Raw genomic sequence first — 20,820 nt, 5'->3', positions numbered from 1 at the left:
ATACTAAAGCCTTAAAATTACAAAGCGTAACGGAGAAAATTGAAGTATCCGTTTTGGGTATTTAAAGAAGAGGAGCGTGGGGGAAAAACCAAAACCTATTTTTTAGGGTTAATGGTACTAAAAATATTTGAACGAATCACTCTCAAACATATACGTTGATAAGGTTATAGGTAAAGTGAATTCACTATAGGCTTTACGGCAAAGACATTTGAACTCACACATTTAAGTGTTGCAGAAAAATTAATAATCTTTATTTAAAGGTTTGTCGTGAGCTAAAAAGAGGCCCACTACACGTCCCTTTGTAATGTAACGAGATCCCACGTAAATTATGTGGAACTCGCCATTAGAAAAGATAAACGTGCAAATATCCAAATCTTAAAAGTCTGCCATGATTGCGATCACATCCGGGTCTTCTTCGTCACTGTACTCCTCGACAACGACGTCCAATCCAGGCTCCTGCGTTTGCGCGAAAAGCGACAATCCCGGTGCAACAGTGTTAAAGAACGCTTTTGTTAGGAATGGAGGAATCTTCCCCTTGTTCTTGGGCAAAGGGCTGTCGGTTCGTGGTGGAGATGTGTCCTCAGACTGTTGGTTGTTAGACGAAGAGGCAACCCATGAACCAGCTGAAGGAGGGGTATCCATTGGCGCAGCTGGTAAAGACGCGGCACGCTTTCGAACAGCTACTACATTGGTAACCTGTGGTGCATCTGAAGCCGTGGTAACCTCCTTTTCCGTGACAGCCTTTTTGCACTGCGGAAGAGGAGTAGTCTTCTTGGAAGTAGACGGTTCTTTTTGGACAGGATGAAGCTTAAGAGCTTTCGTTTGGGAGTCTTCCTCTGCTTTGAATAGTGCCCTGCGAAAAGTGTTAAATTTAAATTTTGCATAAGACCGTGTTGCATTTCAAAGATACTCACAGTTTGAGTGTAATATTACGACTTAAGACTCACTGAAAACCTCACTGTTGCAACTTGTCACCAACTTTTAACCTCTTAACATTACGAAGGGACCTGTCCTTGTTTGTGGCCTGTTTGGGATCGAAGGAATTTTGAGGGATAACGTGATTTTCGGAGGGGACGTAGGGGTAATCAGTCGTCGTTAACAGACTTAATTGGTATTTACAGAGAGCTACCTCGGTAGGGGGATCATACAAATTGTAACTGCCAACCACCGACCCTCCCCACCCTTCCCTCGGACGACAAACAATGAGCTTTCCCTAACACTTCAGTTCGCGTCGTTCTTTCGTGTGAAGTTATGGTACAAGGTAATAATCCTGGGGAAGCAAAAATGACATTTTCCTTGAAGAGACCTAAGTCTAGCTCTGACTGAATTCCTTCTTGGTTTGCTTTTATTACAGCTGAGTTATGTAGCTGGTCTTTGTCTCAGATACAAAATTTCCCACACAACCCAGAACCAGCAGGCCTAATTTCTACCAGCTCGCTTTCCATATCACTTCTACCTAACCTCTCTGTTTCTTTCTCCATTGTCAGCGGCTCATTTAGGGTCGGCTCAAGCCCTATGCGACTGAGTCTCTCTTTTGCGACCTCCTCCAGCATGAGCTTCATATCTGGATACTCCTGAAGTACCTCATGGAAATGTAGGGAGGACAACGAGTACAGATTGCAGGTAGTCGCAGCTCGGACAGAGGCTACTCTGCGTGCTTCTCGCGTTAAGAGGCATATTTCTGGCGAGGAAATACACATTATATCAAGGATTTCCAAATCTGAAACTTTGCCACCGAACTAGTTAGGTGAATGGCGAAGGACCGAGGCTACTGGCAAGGGTACATGAAGAGCGTGAATGGAGCGAGGGGTAAAGTTTTTGCCACTGGATTGGTATGAGTTTACAGCCATGCCTGCCTTAGCTTTTGGATAAATGTTTAACAGACTTTCGAGTTCCTAGACTTGCTATTTTCGTACATGAATGGTTTTGAAGGGAAAAGGTAGGGCAACTTGTAATTACCACAGTCATCGCCAGGTTCGATTATTTTGTATGCCGAACATGCTTGTGTCTTCCGGCGTAAAAGGGTTTCCTTTCAACACTGCCACCGTTTCTAACTTTCAAAAATTACAACGGTATAGAGTATAAGAAAACAAATGTTGAGTGAAAGTTCTGGGTTGGATAGTAATCACGATCAAATTTTTTAATAGAAGCAACTAACTTGATAAGTTTGCGTTACTTCACAAATATTTACTTTACGAGCAATTAAGACTTCAGCCTACTCATCGCCTGTGAGGGGAGGGGTGGAGGATTCTGTTGGGATCACATGGCTCTCAGGGGAGAGAAGGGAGGAATGATCAGTCGTCCCTTAGAGAGTTTAAAGGGAAGGCTACAGAAACATTGACTGCAAATTCTTCCGGTCCCCACCCCTCCCCCCTCTCATAAATAACAAACAGTCCCATAAGGAGACACTTCACTTCCAAATGCTACCAGCTTACCCCCAAAGTGTGAACCGTCCCCGAGGCTGGTGGCTAAAGTACCGTCTTTTGTCAGAACATCGACAATTCCCCTTTGAATAAAGTACATCTTATCTCCTTTGCGTCCGCTCTTACAAATATATTCACCAGTCAAATACACCTCGAATCGCAGTTTGCCAACGATATCCTCGATGAACTGACTACTGGCGTTACTGAAAAAGGGTACTGTTTGAAGCAATGTGCTAACGTTGTGAACCAAAATATCCTGCAAACCCAAGTATAGAAATTTGCTGGTATAGCATCAAATACATTTAGCAAATGGATTTCTTTTTGTCGTGCGTCTGTTTTAGTAATAGACCATAGATGACGACAAAATGTGGTAAGGCAAATGATTGGGAAATGAGGCGCTGCCGAGTGTGTCACCAATGTTCTTTCCACATTTTGGTGTCTTCTCTGGTATATTACTTAAGAGACCCACGGCAACATAGAATCACCTTATTTTATATGATGAAAATATTATTAAGGATGGTTAATGATGATTCATTGATGTATTGATCCTCTAACAGATCATAAGAATCAATCAAAATGCGTGCCTAATTCTGCTTATTATATATCTTGATAATTGAATGCCTCATAATCATCCATAGAAGAAAAGGCAAGATGCCATTCTTTGAATTATGACACCGTCTTATTGGATAGTTTACCAAGACACCTCTAACCCCGGAAGTAAAATGATATTGGAAAGTTCTCTCACCTATAAAGAGGACAGTAATTGATATTTAACTAAACGGGCAGAGAAAGGATCAAATAAAAGCCACACCTAGTTAAGCCTAGTGACAGAAGTGTTTGAAATGCCCGCCTAACACAACAGTTTCTTTAGAAGCTAATAATTACCTTTGTAAAGTTAACATTTATTATATTGTTACACTGCTTTTCAATGACCATGAAAAATTCCCCTATGGGATGGGTACTACTTCACCGATCGAAAATATCTATATATATAATAATAATTTTTAACTCTTCCCTCTGATTGCTACGCATTTCCTTGTAAATAAATTGCAAGAATTTGGTGTTAGATCAAGACTACTAACTTCTATCTGATAAGTTTTAGTATTCTCATTACATGTTGGCTGGATGATGTGTGGATGTTATAAGGAGAAGTTACATGTTTATCTCTTATGGGAGTTAAAGGGTTAACTACAATGAGTGGCAAAAGTCTTAGCACGCTTTTCCACTTTTTGATTTTTTTTTCATAACTTTCTATAACTCTCTCTCTCCCTCCCTCCCCTCCCCCTCCCCTCCCCCTCCCCCCCCCCCCCATTCAATGTTGCTTGGTGCTTGTACTGGTGTTAAAAAATGGTCACCACCGGTCATCATTGTTTAGGGGGAGGGGGGAACTTTGTTATGTGGAGTCAATATTTATCGATCACCTCTAAGGGAAGGCGTGCCAATTGCTTTTGCCATTCATGTTGGTCTTATTAGGTTCGTCAGGCAATTTTAGGCGAACAATCAGTGAATATTTACCACTCTCAGTGCTTTGGAGAGTTCGCTGAGTATCATATCCTCATCAAATAGTTTGTGGTGGAAACGATGTTCGTAATAGTCCTCCACTTTAAGACGAATGCGCAGCGGCAGTTTCCGGTATCGCATGTACTCCTTCACTTGACTCAACTGAAATGCCCAATAGTCGCTTTTTAAAACATTTTTTCAAATGTAAGGCGGAGGACTAAGAAAACTTAATGATAACAGATATGTTTCTAAACCAGCTGTACGGTGAAGCAATAACAATACTTTATGATATGTTTCTAAACGTGCCCCATAACTCTCCCCTCCCCTCCCCTCCCGTCTTTCTTCCTTGTCATATAAGCTTCAATTTTTATTTTCTCTCTCTGCATTTGAGTGGTGGTATTGTGGCTAGTGCTTTTGACTCAAAAAAACAAGAGGTATAGCCGACCTTCAGCCCTGGTAACACTGTAACATTTTGTAGCATTCTGTAGTGGTTAGATCCTCGCAGACATGGTGAGACAGTTCTTATAATCATGGCAGTTGGTTTTTGATTATTTTATAAATTAGATAAAAGAAATTTTACAAAGCTTTCGTTTTGTAAAGATTTGCATGCGCTGATCTCGTCGAAGCTTCTCGTTATCATTGCCATGGGTGCTACTGCTCTCCCATCTCCTGCTTACCTTTTCGTTGTAAAGCCGTCCTGACGAATCAATAGACATTATTAAACTGGACATGATGCCGATGAAGACTGCATAGAAGGTCGCGCCTATGGTCATACTGCACAGCGTGATCCACAATTCAGTGATGGCCTGAGGTGGATACCGTCCGTAGCCAATACAGAGCATATGGGACATGGCATTGAACAGCGCCCAGCTATACTGCATGGCTGGGGGCTGGTCCTGAATTAGAAGACACAACAAGACATATGTTATCGCCATCCATCAATTTCCAGTGCACCGGACTACTCCCCTCGGGAGGTTGAGGGTGCACTGAAACACAGGGTCCTCACATAAATGAGGGAGCGTGTTTCCAGAGAAAGTATATCTGCAAATGGTTTGGTCAGACATTCCAGTCTTCTGGGATAAGGAAAAAAACGGTGCGTCTCTTCTGCAACTTCAGTGTCATATGGTAGAGAGCTAATTTATGACTGGTCCCTAAAGAAAAACCAATGCACTCTCAGATTTCCTTAGACTTTCAAATGAAACAGGAGAGGATCCAGGGATTGTTGCTTAGGGTCGGCGTCAATCAAGTAAAAAAATTACCTATCCTCCCTTCCCCTCCCCCCTCCCTCCTCCTTCCCCCTTGAGACCTTGCCTTTGCCCCCACCACCTCTACAAATTGTCCTATTTCCGAGCATCGTTTAAGGCGATGATTTTGGTTACAGCCACACGTTATTTGACACACAGCCCTAGCATCATAACAACCTCTAATCCATTGATGACGACCCAGCTGTTTTCTGGGAATTCCAGCAGATACGGGACAAGAAACTGGACACAGCCATTCCAATGAGACAACAACAGCATGGAGCCAATCAGCTTCAAGATACGAATCTGACCACTAGATATATTCAGCAACTGCAACATTGAATTGAAATAACAGCCATGACAAATACAAAAGCAGTAGCAAGGGTATGAGATAAGGCGTTTGCTTGTAAACTTAAGCTTTGCAATAATATCGTTTAGTCTGGTGAATCGTCAGATAAATTTCATGACTCGATGTCATATTTTTAAAAGTTATTCTCGTAGACTAAGCAATCATCGTTCATGCAGTGTCTAATTTTTCTTCGTCAACTATCGGCTAACTTTCAGGGGGGGAGTAACTTGCAATGGATTAACCATCGGGAAGTAGTCGCGTGAGTCCTCCGAATGTTCTAACGCTCTTAGAATGCGCTCTATTGCTAAGGAAAATCGGACCAAGTCTGGCCCAGTCAGTGTGTTATGTGCTCAAGGATGCATAGTCCTCTCTGTAGATCTGAGTTTAACTATGATAAGATTGTTTTTATGCATAGTGTTATTTTTTCGACATCTGAGCTCAAAATTTACTCTTCTACTCTATTTAAACACTCGATAGATTCGACATTACTAATCCCGGCCGTATGCAGTGCATTTGTCACATTTGAAACTAGCAGATGACAAATTGCGTGTAACAATAACTAAATACGCCAATAGTTGAGGATCGGACTACAAATTCCGAAAGTCTGCGGTTTCATTCATGCGAGGACTCATTTTGTTTTCTCCCACACTCTAAATCCTTCTATCCTCAAGATCTCATAAGTAATTCCCCTTACTGTCTACCGCACAATTCTTATAATATTAGCTTGAAGTTTTGGTAATGAATTAACTAATATTCCCCAAATTAAAATTTTGCTTCATTTTTATGACTTGTCTTGTTATTGTATCGATATTGTAAGGAGAAATTCTCTCTTGGTCATTCTTGGGAGTTAAATGCCAATGAAGCGGATTACTTCTTAAATTTTGATGTCCGTCATTAGACAACTACGCAAACAGTGAGTATGCCACTTTATTTCTGCCCTTCCATTCAAAGGTCAACTCGTACCTCGCTTTAAACCAATGTTATGTCATAATTCAATTAAATTTTTCATATATATATATATATATATATATATAAAGATATTAATATATACTTACGAATATTATATATATATATATATACCAGATATTTCTTTGACCCGCAGATATCAGATGCTAATCGAGGCGGGTCAATTTTTTTTCTTAACTACAGTAAATTTAACTTGTTTAAATCTGATTACACTGGAAATAACACATAAATGAAGAAATAACACGTAAAAAGACATTAAAAAATAATCAAGAAAAGAAAAAAGGGAAAATGATAGATGCTCATTGTAAAGGAGAAAAAGTCCTTGCGTTTCTAAGTTTACGAAAGATATTCTAGGACTGGTTCAATTTGTTTCAATTTTGCCGTGTTTGAAATTTAGTATTATCCCATCAGGCTCCATATAAGAATCTTATATAAAGTCTTAGACTGTTCTTAGACTGTTGAGAAGAGCCCATTTTGATTTTTTTTTTTTGAAGGATTTCTCTGACAAAATTAAATATTCTCTTGATATCTCATTCCAGATTTTGACACGAACACGCGAATGATTCATGTGTGTAAGATGATGTGTCCCTCATAAACTAGTACTTATTTCCCATGCTAACACGGACATACCTCCTCAAATCTCTTGATGTATCGCACTAATCTTGAGACTCGAAGAAGTCGGAGAAGACTCAACAACTTAGCAAGTTTGAGGATACGAAGAGCCCGCGATGCCTTAATCAGCGTTTGCTGTGTGGACGAGGATGAAGCTATAAAGTAGGCGTAGTCAAAAGGAAGTGACGAAACCAGATCGATGACAAACCAACTACGCACGTACTTCCGGCGAATAATCTTTTTGTCTAAAATAACTTCATCATTATTGTTGGGATCAATAAAACCAGTTTTAAAATTTAAAAAAATGTCTATGAGGAAAATGCAATCAGAGATACCGTTGAGGATGAGCCAATGTAGCGAGAGATCGTCGCTTAGGAAAGCGATACTAACAGGTAGAAGAATAACATGCATAGAGATAAACATAATCAGTAAGATGTCCCAATACCAGCGAAATGTGCTGAAGGGGTGAATGACGCCTTTGCCCTTCCGCGCTTGTCGACGTTGTTCTATAAGAACTGCTGCCTTATTTCCGAATAGTTTCAGAGCCATTTTGTTATCTGGATTGGCAGCGAATATGTCTTTGAGAAACGTCGAGGCTTTCCCGCTTTTCTGTGTCGCGGCCAATGTCCTTTGAAGGTCAGCATGCCTTGTTAAGGTCTCGACGGTTGATTGCTGGTCTTTTGAGGGGCGGCCCCGCGCCTCTCCCGCTTCGTTATGGCTGTGCAAACCTAAAAATTAGAAAAGCCAAGTTATCATATGGCTAAGTCTGTGAGCGGGAAAGATGAAGTGAATCGTGTCATCTGATTGGCTATCCGGGCTATTTGACGGGTAAGATTGGCCCATCTTGTTGGCTAGTGCTCAGTTTTTTGCAACTCGCTGACTTCGCACTGACCTAAATCACAGCTTTAACAGCTGAAATAAATGGGTTTCAAAATCTCAAGTGCTTGTAGCTGCTATATAAATGACCTCGTCAAAGTTGTTAATTTTGCATCCGGACTGGCTGAAATAACGCCGTGGGTTTTCTAAAGCAATCTGAGACAGGGCAATAAAGAAGAGCCAATACAATCGTGGTTTACTTGTTTTTCTTTCAATTGAATATTACCTGGTGCAGGATATGAGTGCCTTCTTTTAGACATTCTTCTGTGGTTGATAATAATGATGGGTTGGTCAACTCCCTTGTCCCTGTGTCCGATATCATGTATCGATTTTTCCGCATCACACGGACACGGACGGATCAGTCCACACACATTGCAGCGGGTGTCATTAATATCTTTATGGCTGGACATAATATTTCTTTCAAACGTAAGCGCCAACAGAACTTGGATCGCTTTCCCTTAAAGAAGAACGTTTCTCAAGAAATCACACAATTGGCGATGCACCCTGTTGCCAGGCGCTTTAGTTAACGGTCAGAACTACATCGCGAAGGACGACTGGTAGGCTGAAACATTCGTGAAATCTGTGCAGTTTCCGCTATGGCAAGATTGTCCCTCTATGACGCAATAAATTTGTGAATCTAATTTCAGCGCGCGCGTCAAACTCTAGAAGTACCTCTAAAAGTAGAGGGGCTTGGTGTAGTCGACATTAACTTAAATCCTAAATTCTTCAAAGAATGAAACAGGTGTTACCATAAAGGTTAAAGCAGAGTGGTCGACGAAAACGTAATAGATGGTAAAACGATTTGATAAACCACAATCTTAACCAAACCAACACGAGTACGTTGTCCTCAGCAAAAAGAATTGTATACCCTTTCAAATAGCAGTAAAGAGACGAACAGGGAATTTCGTACTATATCTCACGGTTCAAATTGAGGCCAATCTTGAGTGGACTACTAGGGCCTCCCAACAGATACATATTAACTTGCCCATGTGTTCAAGGTTTGTTTCCCTAAGAAGCGCAGGGTTGCATCAAAACGCAGTCTTAACAGACGAGATCTCCATTCATCTTGAACGTTTTTATTACATGTTGTCATCTTCATTCAGGATAACGAATGAAACTATGCAAAAATAACTCTGACAAGTTAGAACCACTCGTTAATTTTTTACGATGGGTTATTCCTCTTAATAAATTTACCAAATTCCTCGCTTTAGACCAAGGGGGGTCGTAAAAAACTTTCCTTGGACGTCACACTTCCCATTGAAAATAAAATCTTAGTGTTGTGTTAAAGAAAATCGACTCAAATCAGTTTTGTTTAGACAAGTTGAAACTCTCGTTCAAGATATTATCGCGAGACTGAAATTCTAACTGATAAATTAATCTCTGCCAGAAGAATACAAAGAAAACCAATTTAAAAAAATTATGAAGCCTGTCAATCACGTCAACAATGTGCGCCTTCGGTTCTTTCAAATGGCTTCAAAAAGCGATTTATACACATTTACAAATCACAGGAGATTTTTGGTCTTAGGATGATTTTCACTTCATTGATTGCACAGCGTTCACGCATTTAGCCATCGTCTGCGATGCGCGACTTATCGAGTCTGTCATGTAGAAATCTTTTAGTTCCAAAATGCTTGGTTGCAGAGGCTGTTTCGAAGATTGTGCTTTAGAGCTCTGAAATGAAATGTGAGAAATATAATGGTTTTACATTGAAAGGCATTTGCTGTCCATGAGAATCGAGGCTCATTCCCTTCACAATTAACCCTTCACATCCTAACATCAGTATGTATATTCTCCATACTGTTCTCTATACATTTCCATAGAGGCTGACAAGGAGAATTTGTTTAACAATCGAGAGCTGCTTTACTCCTCTATTCTCGTGACTTTCAAGTTCGATTCAGGGGCGATATAGTAAGGAGAAATTAGATGCTAGTCACTCTTAGGGACTAAAGGGTTAACACATTAATTAACAATCAGAGAAGACTCCGTACACGCGAACAATGGCGGGAAATTCCATAACACGCGCTTGCCCTTTGGAAACGACATGCGCACATGCGTATTTCTCAATGGCGGAAATTTGTAAGCCGATGCTTTTAAATGAAACTTATGAATGACGTTGTTGTAATATACGGCTCTGGCGGTTAAATCTTATAAAACGTTGATGAATTACTTGCAAAACTCAAAATCAATCGTACCTGCATCAGACCCAAAGCCAAATTGAAGAAGTTCGCTTCCTCTACATCACCATATCGCGTCAAATTCGGGGAAACTTCGGAGAGTCTTCGCCGGATTTCTTCTAAGTTGTCGTATGGGAGGGAATTTCCAGCAATCTGTTCGGAAAGACAAACACATTGTATTAACCCATTTACTTTATATTTAGGTTAACCGAAAAGAGAGATGAAATAATTGTTGAAAACTTACTTCTGATAGCGCTCTGATGATCTTCCAATCATCTCTCGCGTACACGGGTGGTGTGACAGCCCTTCTTGTCTGCTGGGCCCTCCCCTCTGTGTTGACGTAAGTGGCGGTTTTCTCTGTATAGGCTGCACCAGGTAGGATGACGTCAGCGATGTGTGCACCCTGGTCTCCATGGTGACCTGAAAGGCAACAGACATGGAGTTAGACACGAATCATTCGGGAACAGTGGCAGTTCCATGGCTACTTTTATCGGGATGATTTTGGCAAAAGCGCCGATGCCTATACAGGGAGCATCAGACCACATGTTCTAAATTGCACACACACGCACACCCAAAAATAATCACACACCTTGGTAGACAACGAAGCAGTCCTGAGGGAGATCTTCTCGTTTCACTAATCCAGCATCCTGTACATACAAAATAGGAACGTATTACAAAACCAAAGAAAGGAGCAATTCAATATTTTTGCAATTTAAAATCCGAAAATGAGTCCTTTCATGTAGCACACTGCACTTTCTAAGATAGTCACAGTATTTGTACATGTTATATTTCTGGGGCCATCTGCTTTCCACACTCAAGGTGTCTCAGCCTAATAAGCAGGCTGGCCCATACAAACTTCTCATATCATGCCGTTTTTTCAGCCCCAGTTGACGAGCTGAGAGTTCAGCTCAGTTACAATAGACATACTTCAGCTTTCGTATCAAAATAAACAAGGCACGATCTTTAAACCTTTAACTCCCAGAAGTGATTAACATGTAACATCTCCCTATATTATTCATACAGTAACCAGCAAAGAAGTAATGAGAATACTCAGAATAACAAGGTAACAATAACAAGAAGTTGTTACATTGATCTACAACCAAATGCTCGTAGCTGATTTAAAAGGAAATGTGTAGCAGCTGGAGGGGAGAATTAACAAATAGATCTTGGGAGATAAAGTGTAAAAACTTGATTTCGCTTGGTATTCACAAGGTAAACCTCGAAATCTTCTTAAAGGAGAGAGTGATAAGGCGGCAAGATCGCGGAAACCACTATAATATGATACCGACTACTATCATATGAAGGCCTCTAGCCCCCAAAACAAACTTAGTAAAAACGCGACATTAAAAAGTCGTGTAAAGAGCGCAAAATAACTCACAGCGCCAAGCAAGAACAGTAGTTTAGGTTTCTCTGTCATTTTGTCGACTCCCGGTCTGTATCCAATGTCCAAAGCGGCAACTTGGCTGGCCACCTACGAGATAACAACGGCCATTTGTTTATTGTTTATCACCAACTTTTTGTAGAGTTCACTTTTCTAAGAAACGGCTAGTTGAGATTTTCATCTGCACTAGAAACTCTTGTGAGCGAACATCCTCAGGAAGCAAAAAAGGTGTAAGTGACTGGAGCTGGCCACTAACGAGAATGGTTCCCATTGGCGGACTCCGTGGATGAAAGCGATAAACGGCTGTTTACGGAGGTTTCTCCGCTAACAATAAAACAATCGGGGTAACCACACAAGTGGTGTGTTGGAAATGTATGGGAACTGAGTGACGAAAATGCGAACACACACTAAAAAGAGGCAATGTAACCAAAGCACGGTTGAGTCGTGGTCATCAACAACAACGTGAAACTTGCTCTGACGAGGTGCCAACGCTCCACACGTCAGGTTTAGAAACCCTTAACAGTGGTAAATTAGCATTAACAACTCAGTTGATAAAAAAGACCATCTTTGACCCCCCCCCCCTCCCCCCCTCATCAAACTTGCCCCTTTATTAAAATAAAAGGTTACCATCGATTGGATTTCCTTCCTTGTGCGCCAACAGGAACTTATTGACGAAAAAAACTAAAGATTCAATACGTCTACACCTGCTTGCAGGTCCGCTTATTCGTATTTATGGCGTCTGTAGGCTAGAAAGTTCATTCATTTTTTTTAACCGCAAAACAGTGACGCGGCTGAAAGATTAGTTTTGAAAGAAATGTAAATATCAGATCTGACTTTGATAATTTGGGAGAGGGTATAAATTCATGGGTGAACACATACCCTGTGTAATACATTGAGAACCTTCCATTCCTTGTCGACTTTCTTAGAACTTTTCAACTTCTGTGACATGTCAGCGACTATTTGATGAGTTGCTGCACCTTCGTGTCCCTGGAGAACAGTGTTTCCTACTAGGATCATTGGGCGCTCAGCATTCGCCAAAACCTACAAATTAAAAATTGAAATGTTCCATTGATTAACGAATGAAATTCGATGATTATACGATAAAGCTATCGTTTAAACTCCTGTGTCTCTAAAGATTTCTAAAGTAACACAACAGATTACTAAATGTAGCGATTCATTTTGTACAGTTCATCAGCTTAGGAGAAATACCTTTGAAAACGCGTGCTTCCCGGATACAATCTCGTTCAGTGCACTAGCCGAGTCGCCAAGATGCTGAAAGGTAAAAACACACCATAGAGATCACGATGCAAAATAACAGGACTGTCTACCACTTGACTGTTCCGTGCTAGTTGCTGATGTTTATAAACATCTTCCTTCACTCGAAACCGGAAACAAAATCTACCATCTTGCTCACTCAATGTCCACGCGGAACACAGCAACGTCCAACATTGCTAATCCTCGTGGTCACCTATGAACTTTGAGTAAGGGCAACCTTACCAAAAAGTTTTCTGCGACATCTCGACTGCCTGAGTTACGAATGCTTATGACCAAGCTTGTGACAATTGAGTCACATCTTTCTGTAATAACATTATTCTAGCTGATCGCCGAAGAACGCTTTTCGATTGGGTATTGCAAAACCAAAGTAATCGCAGTAGCCAATCAGGAGAGAAGATATCCCAAGAAGCCAATCAGAACTCAACGGAAAAACAAGCTAACTAGCTAAAGCGCGGGAAAACGCGCGTAACCGGGTTGCGTATGGTTTTAGCGTTGAACATGATTGTTCGAGAGGATACCACAAATTCTCACGACCAATCAAGTGGCAAGGAAAGCAAAACCAAGGCTATCCTGTATCACCCTCTACAGTGAACTAAAAATTGCTCCAGTGTATAAACAGAGCTCGCATCATATATTGTACCTCGTATGAATAAGTGAGATCCACTTTAGTGCCGACCAGCGCAACCTGTAGGTCATTGTGCATCCATCTGGAAACATAATTATTATCCATTAAAGCTATTGAAACAGTGTATACTCGATCGAGACTGAGGAAAAGTTTACAAGTAGAGCTGAGGCTAATAGAAACGAGTGAAATAAGTGCAGAGTTTGCATAAGTGATTTAAAAACGGACAGACTGTTGCTGCGGCGGACTTTTGTGGTAAAGGAAAAAAAAGGAAAACTGCAAAGAGAACTGAGTCATCGTCAAATAATTGCATGAATGATTTCCTCACCCTTTGCGGATACGAGCATTTACCAGCGGAGCTTCATATCGAGGGTTGGCGCCAACTATCAACAACACGTCTGCATCCTGAAAGACATGGAAAATTAGTGTTGGATATCGAATGAATTTTAGGTTAAAATGGCCTACGCATTAAAGGAATGTTGAGTCACTCTGGGTATAGAACATCACTCTCCCGCGGTTAGACCTCAGACCCTTTACGCCCACTCTTGCGATGAGAATTGATGATGCTCCCCATAATGAGAGCGAGTGTCGTAAAAACTGGAACCACAGTCATTTCTACAGCTAAACATAAAACAAAAGAAAATTTTACAGATACATTTCGCTGAGAAAAATTCAAAGTAGAGGCATCTGATCGGTTGAAATTTCTACCCTGATCACAGAACAAAGAAAATACTCATGCAATCCGGATCACTTTTGATGCTAAATTAAAAACGCTTCTTTCCCCGCTCACCTCAATTCCTGCTATGGTACTGTTCATAATATAACTGGACCTGAAGTCAGTCCTGAAAGCGAAAAAAACCAAAATTGAAATGAAATAAGTGGGCGAGAATCGCTCATAAATGTCGGGAAAAACTGCTTCCATTCACACACAACGAAAGCAAAATGTTGCCAAAATGAGTATAACCAGTTGAAGCGTCTTCGATCTCCTTCAGAGCAGCAGCCAACACACAAAAGATACAGATCTGCTGAACATCGCTCTGACGAAGGGCTAACGCTCGAAACGTCAGCTTTTTTACCCTTTACGGTGGCTAATTTACGTTTTCAACCCAGTTGTTAACACTAAATTACCTGCTATACTCTCCCACCGACGCAGCACCACAGTTTCTTTAGAAACTTACCCCTTTATTCACAACTCACCCTGAACCGTCTGCAGGAAATCCTTCCTCCGTGTAGAGCCCCTCACTGTCATAACTGTTAAGTAGGTCTTTCAAAGCTACCAGTGATTCAGCATCAGCAAAACCCCCAGCAACTGCTGCTACCTCGGCACCCTTCACTTGCGACAGTCTCTGTGCAACCTCCACCAAGGCTTCTTCCCATGTGCACGGCGTCAGGTTCCCTTTGTCATCTTTCACCATGGGTTTGGTGAGACGCTGACGTTTCAGCCCATCGTAGGAGAACCTGTTTCAAGGGTGATATGATGGTGAGCATAGAAATATAACACACATGTACCAATGATGTACGCTAACATGTGCTACAAGGTTAAAATAATCTAGCAACAGTTGTAGCCAATGGATGTTTGATAGCTGGGGAAGTCTGATATATAAATATTGATCTTCAATAAATATATAACCAGTTCAGTTTTAAAGCTGGTTTATATGGAGGGGGGGGAAGGGGGGACTGGGGGCTATATAAACAATCAAAAAGCCACAACACTGGGAGTTATTGAACATTCCCTACTCCTTGCGAGAAGGTGGGTTATTTACTGTCCCTTGCCAACCAGTACAGAGAAGATGCAGGAAATAGGGCCCACAGTTACTTATGCCAGAAGACCAGAATGTATAGCCATCTACGGATGTCATAGCAAAGGCATCATATTCTCCTCAGTTATTTTCCTCAGTTATTTTAAGACCATGAGTGTTGGTCTGCTCTGGAATTTGAACCATTCACCTCCCACCTGGCAGTCCAGCACTCTCCAAGCATGGAAGTTGTTAAGAGTCAAAGCACATGTGGAGCAAGTCATGTAGTAAATGTACAACTCAGAAATCACAGAAACAGAATCCTTGACTTTAAAGATGTCTTCCATACCAATTCCCAAAGTGTCACTCAATCTTCCTCTGTAGGACACTGGCATTAAATGATGATTGATCACCAAAAAATTTGTCCAGTCACCATCCCCCCCTTATTCTTACCTTGTCTTATCTGATATCCACTCTTCATTTATATCCTGCAAAAAAATCAAAGTATCAGTAACTGTATAAACTTCACAATTATAATACAAAGCTTATTGAGACTTTGTATAATTACCAAAGAAAGGCTTCTCCCTTTTTTTTCCCGTATAAATTTACTAAAAAATGTCAGTATCTGGGCAACTGCACACCCACCCTTCCCCTAACCCAACCTTAACCCTAAGTTGTCACCAGTTGACTGTTGTTTGGTAAGGGGAGGGGTGGGTGGGCAGTTAATCACCTCATTCATCCTGGGGATAATCCTCATGACTTCACCACACCGGGTGTTTACAACAATGTTACTTCCAACTGCATCCATGACATCAACAGAGTCAGTTTTCCTATAACAGAGAACATCAGTCAATCTAGCTCAGTAAGCATTGCATTGCATCAACAGGCACATGTAAAGTAGCTGAAGACCACACTGTGCATGGAATAACAGTAGACTCTCTTTTCAGGGAAACAATTTTTACATACAGCATGTCAAAGATAGGACAGTGTAATTCCTCTGTAGAAGTAATGTTACTGTTCTTGCTTTTTCAATTGCCAGTTATGTAAGACAAAAGACAATTACAAAAAACCTCACCTAAGTTCCCAAGGTCTGGATGTAAATGCATATGGTTTGGATGTTAGCGCACCCACTGGACAGAGATCTGTGAAATAAATGTGAATGGCTTAGATCATATCAGACACCAGATATGGCAGACACCTGAAGATCAGTAGCAGTGGAAAATGGTAAAATTCCAGAGCTGCATGATCCCTGAAGGTGTACATTCCACTTTGAAACTCTGGGACCAAGACCAAGCCCAAGCTACTTCAGTGATACAATTCCTTACAATTACTATTGCTTTAGTCTGATTAATAGACATGGAAGGTACTCTTGGTGACAAGAAATGAGGTTGAAATACTCTCTTTTGCATCTGTTTTTGTGATATACAGTATGTGTACTATGTCAGCTTTTAAAATACATCATAAAATTTTCAAGTGGCAGATATCACAAACTAAAGTCATCCAACACAAAGATCTTGACCACTGTGCTCCAACTCCCTTTTGACAGAAATCCTTAGCTAGGGTATAACATCAACAAATCCTAAACTCTGAGAACTACATGTATGACACAAGTACAAAACTTTGAGACCCAATTGCCGAGGCTGGTGAGATTTCAAGATTAGGTGAAAAATTTGCATTTAAAAACATAATTCAATTTTTTTTTGTGTAAATATAATTACATACCAATTACATTTCCTGAAAGCTCAGACTTGAACATTTTCTCTACATAGGTTCCAACTTGCATGTCATTTCCTCTTCCTGTTGTTCCTAGATCATCTACACCAGCTATCTCACTTGCAAACCTTGAAATAGTATAAAAGAAGCCCTAAATGTCGGTTTTATACATGAAGTTAACTCATTGTTGGTGGCATGAATCTTCTATGAAGACTCCTAATGAGATAATGGAAATGTGATCTTGGTCACAGAATTTCTCTTACCTTATACACCTTGTGCAGTGAATGCAACGAGTCATGATGGTTTTTACAAGAGGTCCAACATTTTTGTCTTCTACAGCCCTGGAGAAATCAAGGAATGACATGAAACCTAACCATGCACAACCAGACACACAAGCAGTACAAGCCAAACCATGAGAGTGAACAGCATTGGGTTTTCACCATCTAGAATGCTACATAACAATGTACATCTTTCCCTGCACAGTACATTTTTTCAATGGCCTGTAATATTTCTTTCACAAATACATGTTTATTAACCCATTCACTCCCACGATCTCATTAGTAATTTTCCTTACAGTCTGCTATACACTATTCATGACGTGAGTTTTGAGAATTTGGTATTGCATCAACTAATAATTCCCCAATTGATGTTTAGCTTTATTCTCATCACTTGTCTGCTAAGTATTGTATTGATACTGTCAAGAAAAATTCTGTCGTGGACACTCACGGGAGTTAAAAGGTTTATCTCAAGACTAATGCCTCAGTTTAGTACATTCTTAAGAATTTGCAGTACTGTAAGTATAAATCTGAATTTTTATCATTTGTCAATAAACACAGTACCTTTTCCCTGAAAAGCTGTTGTCAACAAATCTGCTTCTGTCACTACCAAAGGCCATAGATTGATCTTGTAGGTCACACTCCCCTCCCTGGTCACAGATGGGACAGTCCAGAGGGTGATTCACCAGAAGAAACTCCATCACACCCTCTCTGACAAAAAAAATTTATCAACCTTTAACACCCTAACATCAGTATGCAAATTCTCCATACTGTTCTCCACAAATTTCAGGTGCTGACAATGAGAATTTGTTTGATGAACAAGAGCTTCTCTCAGTGGGTGATGATTTACTATATTCATTACTCAGTGGTGATAATCTAGGATGCGATTAGATGCTCGTCACTCTTAGGAGTTAAGGTTTTTAAGGATTAAAAATAAAAAAAAGCAGAGATGTTCCCATGACCTCTCCATTTGTTGGTAGTCTACCAGTCTTCACTGGTAGTTTTTGGGATCAGAAACTGTCACAATTTACATGTATGGTATCACTTAAGACTTAACAATAACAGAACGTACTTCTAGTGTTAGAAACTTTGTATGGATTTATAGACATTGTGTCTATCGTTGTGTGCACCCACCCCTCTCCTAACCCAACAACAGTCAACTGGTAACAAGTTAGGGTTAATGCTGGGCTAAGCGAGGGGTAGGAAGGCAGCCACTCAGATATTGACATTGATCCCATTACCTTGCTTTTCTAGTCATTGGTGAATCTGTCTTGATTTTCATTCCTTTCATAACAGGCATTGCACAAGATGCAACAGGCTATTGGGATGAGAAGCAGATACAATATTATTATAATTATTATTATATTATTATTATACAATATTATTATTATTATATTATTATTATACAATATTATTATTATTATATTATTATTATACAATATTATTAGTGAAACTCAGACTGTTCCACAAACCATACTAACATCTAAATTTAGGAAAAGACAGAAGTTATATGCCTTTATGACACCATTTCTTATCACCATTGATCTTACATAAAAAATTTATTTCCACCCATTGATTAAGGATTTAAAATGAAAAGAGAGTTTATTAAGTTCACAAATCCTTATGGGAAGGTTTGCTCAGTGGAAAAATATTTTTAGAACATTTTGATACATGTCCAACAAACACAAAAGCAGTAATCTGTCCTAAAATGTTAAAAAAAAAATTGGGGTTTGCAAAAACTAAGAGCTGAAATGACTAACCTTTATGGACCTCTCCACCTCCACGAGGCACATTCGACAATTCCCAGCCACAGAGAGTCTATCATGGTAGCAGAATCTTGGAATTTCTACCCCAGCCATTGCACAGGCCTACATACAGATGTAGATGAAATACATGCGGATACTGCAGCTAATCAAAACTATTACAAAATTCTCAAGTATTATTGGTTACCATCAGCCCAAATTGAGCACTAATTGGACAGTATATACGTCATGCTAGTAATTAGACAGTGTAAAAGGACAGTTATCGCAACAGTTAAAATGTCATGCCTGTGTAAGTGGACAGAACGTGTCATGTGCATGTACTGTTGCCTTGCATTTTGCTGAGCTAACTGTTGTTAAACACATATGACCAATGTTTTGTTTCTTTCTCAAATTTTGTCATAGTTTTGAGTAATTGGTGACAGGACTTCATATCATCCAATTCTGTCTGTAATTATACTTGTGATTAACAAATCGGACTCCTACTTTGCTGTTGTCCAATTTTGCTAATCACTTGAAGGATTACAGACCAAATTGGACTCCACTCCTTCCTATTACCATTATCAAAATTTTGTCACCAGCTGAGATATACAATCTGTAAACATACACCCCAACCCTATTTAAACTGCTACGCAACTGTACAAATTAATGAGATTGGAACTGAAATTGTTATTCCACATGGATAACTATGGTTATCTCACCTGCAAGACAGTAACTCCAGGATCCACTAACAAGCTTTTGTCATTAACAAACACCTCGATTTTTTCAGGAGCTGGAGCTGTGGCATAATGCTGAGCTGAAACATCAAAAGTGCAAACCAAAAATTATTTTATGAACCTGTTATGTCAATTAATTTGAAATATGAAACAATCTGAAAAGGGGAGGAATTTTTGCTGGAAATCACAGTGAACATAATTGCTTGTGATAAAGATGTGGATTAATTATTGAACAGACATAATTCACAATACATAATGTAAATCACTACAATCTTTTCCAAAAAATCAACTTTAACGTAAATCAAATAATACTCTAAAAACAGTATATTCAACTTAAGGGGATCTAGTATCTTGTAAATGGTCTCAAAAGACTATAGCAAAGATTTCTACTGTGAGTACAACAATAACCTCTCCCCCCAATCCTAGAAAATAACAACTTCTGTTAAGTCAAGAATGTTGAAAAAAATCCTCCCAGAAAAGCGAAAAATTTAATCCAATTTAATTACTGCAGCAATGTGGCACAAACCACTACACTATTTCAGTGTTTCACTATTTTTTCAAACAAGTAAGGAAACGTTACCCAGCATGCTATGTACTGTACGAAAGCTGCAATACATGACAGGCTGGATGTTGAAGTCTATTATACCAAAGATCTTAACCATTGGTTTAAAACTTCTTAAACAAACAAACAAAAAAAAGAACCGGTTTACTTGCGGCGTAGTATTTACGAGGAATGCACAACGATATTATGTAACATCATGGAGTGACTTCAATACAGATTTCCAGAAATAACTCACCCGCAACTTGCAAAGAAGGTGTCAACCCTTGCAGCGGCTTAATTCTGGCCGCCTTTGACAAAGTAAGCCTCCACATTCTGCAGAATCTACAGAATATAAACCGAAACTGATGCATAACCAATCAAATATAGCTGTTAATTTTCTGCGGATGAACATACTCAATCTGTACGCGAAAATAAGGCTATCTAGCCCATAACCATATCAAAACTTGCGACAAGATTAACTCGTCATCCTTGATATAATAAAACTTAGAAGCAAAAATATGTTTTACCCAGGAGATCGATTTGCAATATGTGTTATAACCCACTGGAAATCAACAACAACACACACAGGATTTTCAAAGATGGCGACCTTTGCGATTCATACGGGTATTGAGATCAGACAAGTACCTACGGCTCTTTTTG

The 20,820-nt window shown here is 39.9% G+C and overlaps 2 protein-coding genes across 2 annotated transcripts; both read right to left on the bottom strand.

The window, feature by feature from the left end:
- Positions 1-375: 375 nt before the first annotated feature.
- On the bottom strand, positions 376-8,377 carry LOC131776236 (potassium/sodium hyperpolarization-activated cyclic nucleotide-gated channel 2-like). Its single transcript, XM_059092406.2, has 8 exons — positions 8,194-8,377; positions 7,110-7,819; positions 5,345-5,494; positions 4,601-4,819; positions 3,939-4,085; positions 2,436-2,679; positions 1,462-1,681; positions 376-853 (listed from the first exon to the last, which is right to left on the bottom strand). The coding sequence occupies exons 1-8, from the start codon at positions 8,375-8,377 to the stop codon at positions 376-378; spliced, it is 2,352 nt and encodes a 783-aa protein (XP_058948389.2).
- A 650-nt stretch (positions 8,378-9,027) lies between these two features.
- On the bottom strand, positions 9,028-20,806 carry LOC131776126 (NADH-ubiquinone oxidoreductase 75 kDa subunit, mitochondrial-like). The gene is made up of 22 exons (XM_059092266.2): positions 20,688-20,806; positions 20,417-20,502; positions 19,605-19,699; positions 18,904-19,011; positions 18,385-18,461; positions 17,708-17,854; positions 17,132-17,209; positions 16,878-16,996; positions 16,231-16,297; positions 15,886-15,985; positions 15,609-15,643; positions 14,617-14,877; positions 14,210-14,261; positions 13,748-13,824; positions 13,438-13,504; positions 12,732-12,794; positions 12,402-12,563; positions 11,520-11,612; positions 10,731-10,788; positions 10,386-10,561; positions 10,160-10,294; positions 9,028-9,638 (listed from the first exon to the last, which is right to left on the bottom strand). The coding sequence occupies exons 2-22, from the start codon at positions 20,490-20,492 to the stop codon at positions 9,501-9,503; spliced, it is 2,184 nt and encodes a 727-aa protein (XP_058948249.2). The 5' UTR covers positions 20,493-20,502; positions 20,688-20,806; the 3' UTR covers positions 9,028-9,500.
- Between the last annotated feature and the right edge of the window lie 14 nt (positions 20,807-20,820).

Source organism: Pocillopora verrucosa, chromosome 10, assembly GCF_036669915.1.
Source record: "Pocillopora verrucosa isolate sample1 chromosome 10, ASM3666991v2, whole genome shotgun sequence".
Taxonomy (NCBI): domain Eukaryota; kingdom Metazoa; phylum Cnidaria; class Anthozoa; order Scleractinia; family Pocilloporidae; genus Pocillopora; species Pocillopora verrucosa.
The sequence above is the reverse complement of the archived record's forward strand: the minus strand, read 5'-3'. Positions and strand labels throughout refer to the sequence as shown.

Coding starts and splice junctions, on each gene's coding strand:
- LOC131776236 (XM_059092406.2), bottom strand. CDS start 8,377: ATGTCCAGCCATAAAGATATTAATGACACCCGCTGCAATGTGTGTGGA. Junction 2,680..3,938: donor TCTCCAAAGCACTGAGAGTG/GTAAATATTCAC, acceptor TTGGGTTTGCAG/GATATTTTGGTTCACAACGT. Junction 1,682..2,435: donor GGACGGTTCACACTTTGGGG/GTAAGCTGGTAG, acceptor TTTCCTCGCCAG/AAATATGCCTCTTAACGCGA.
- LOC131776126 (XM_059092266.2), bottom strand. CDS start 20,492: ATGTGGAGGCTTACTTTGTCAAAGGCGGCCAGAATTAAGCCGCTGCAA. Junction 18,462..18,903: donor AGGTGGAGAGGTCCATAAAG/GTTAGTCATTTC, acceptor TCATCCCAATAG/CCTGTTGCATCTTGTGCAAT. Junction 11,613..12,401: donor TTCTCAATGTATTACACAGG/GTATGTGTTCAC, acceptor GTTATCTCGTAG/GTGGCCAGCCAAGTTGCCGC.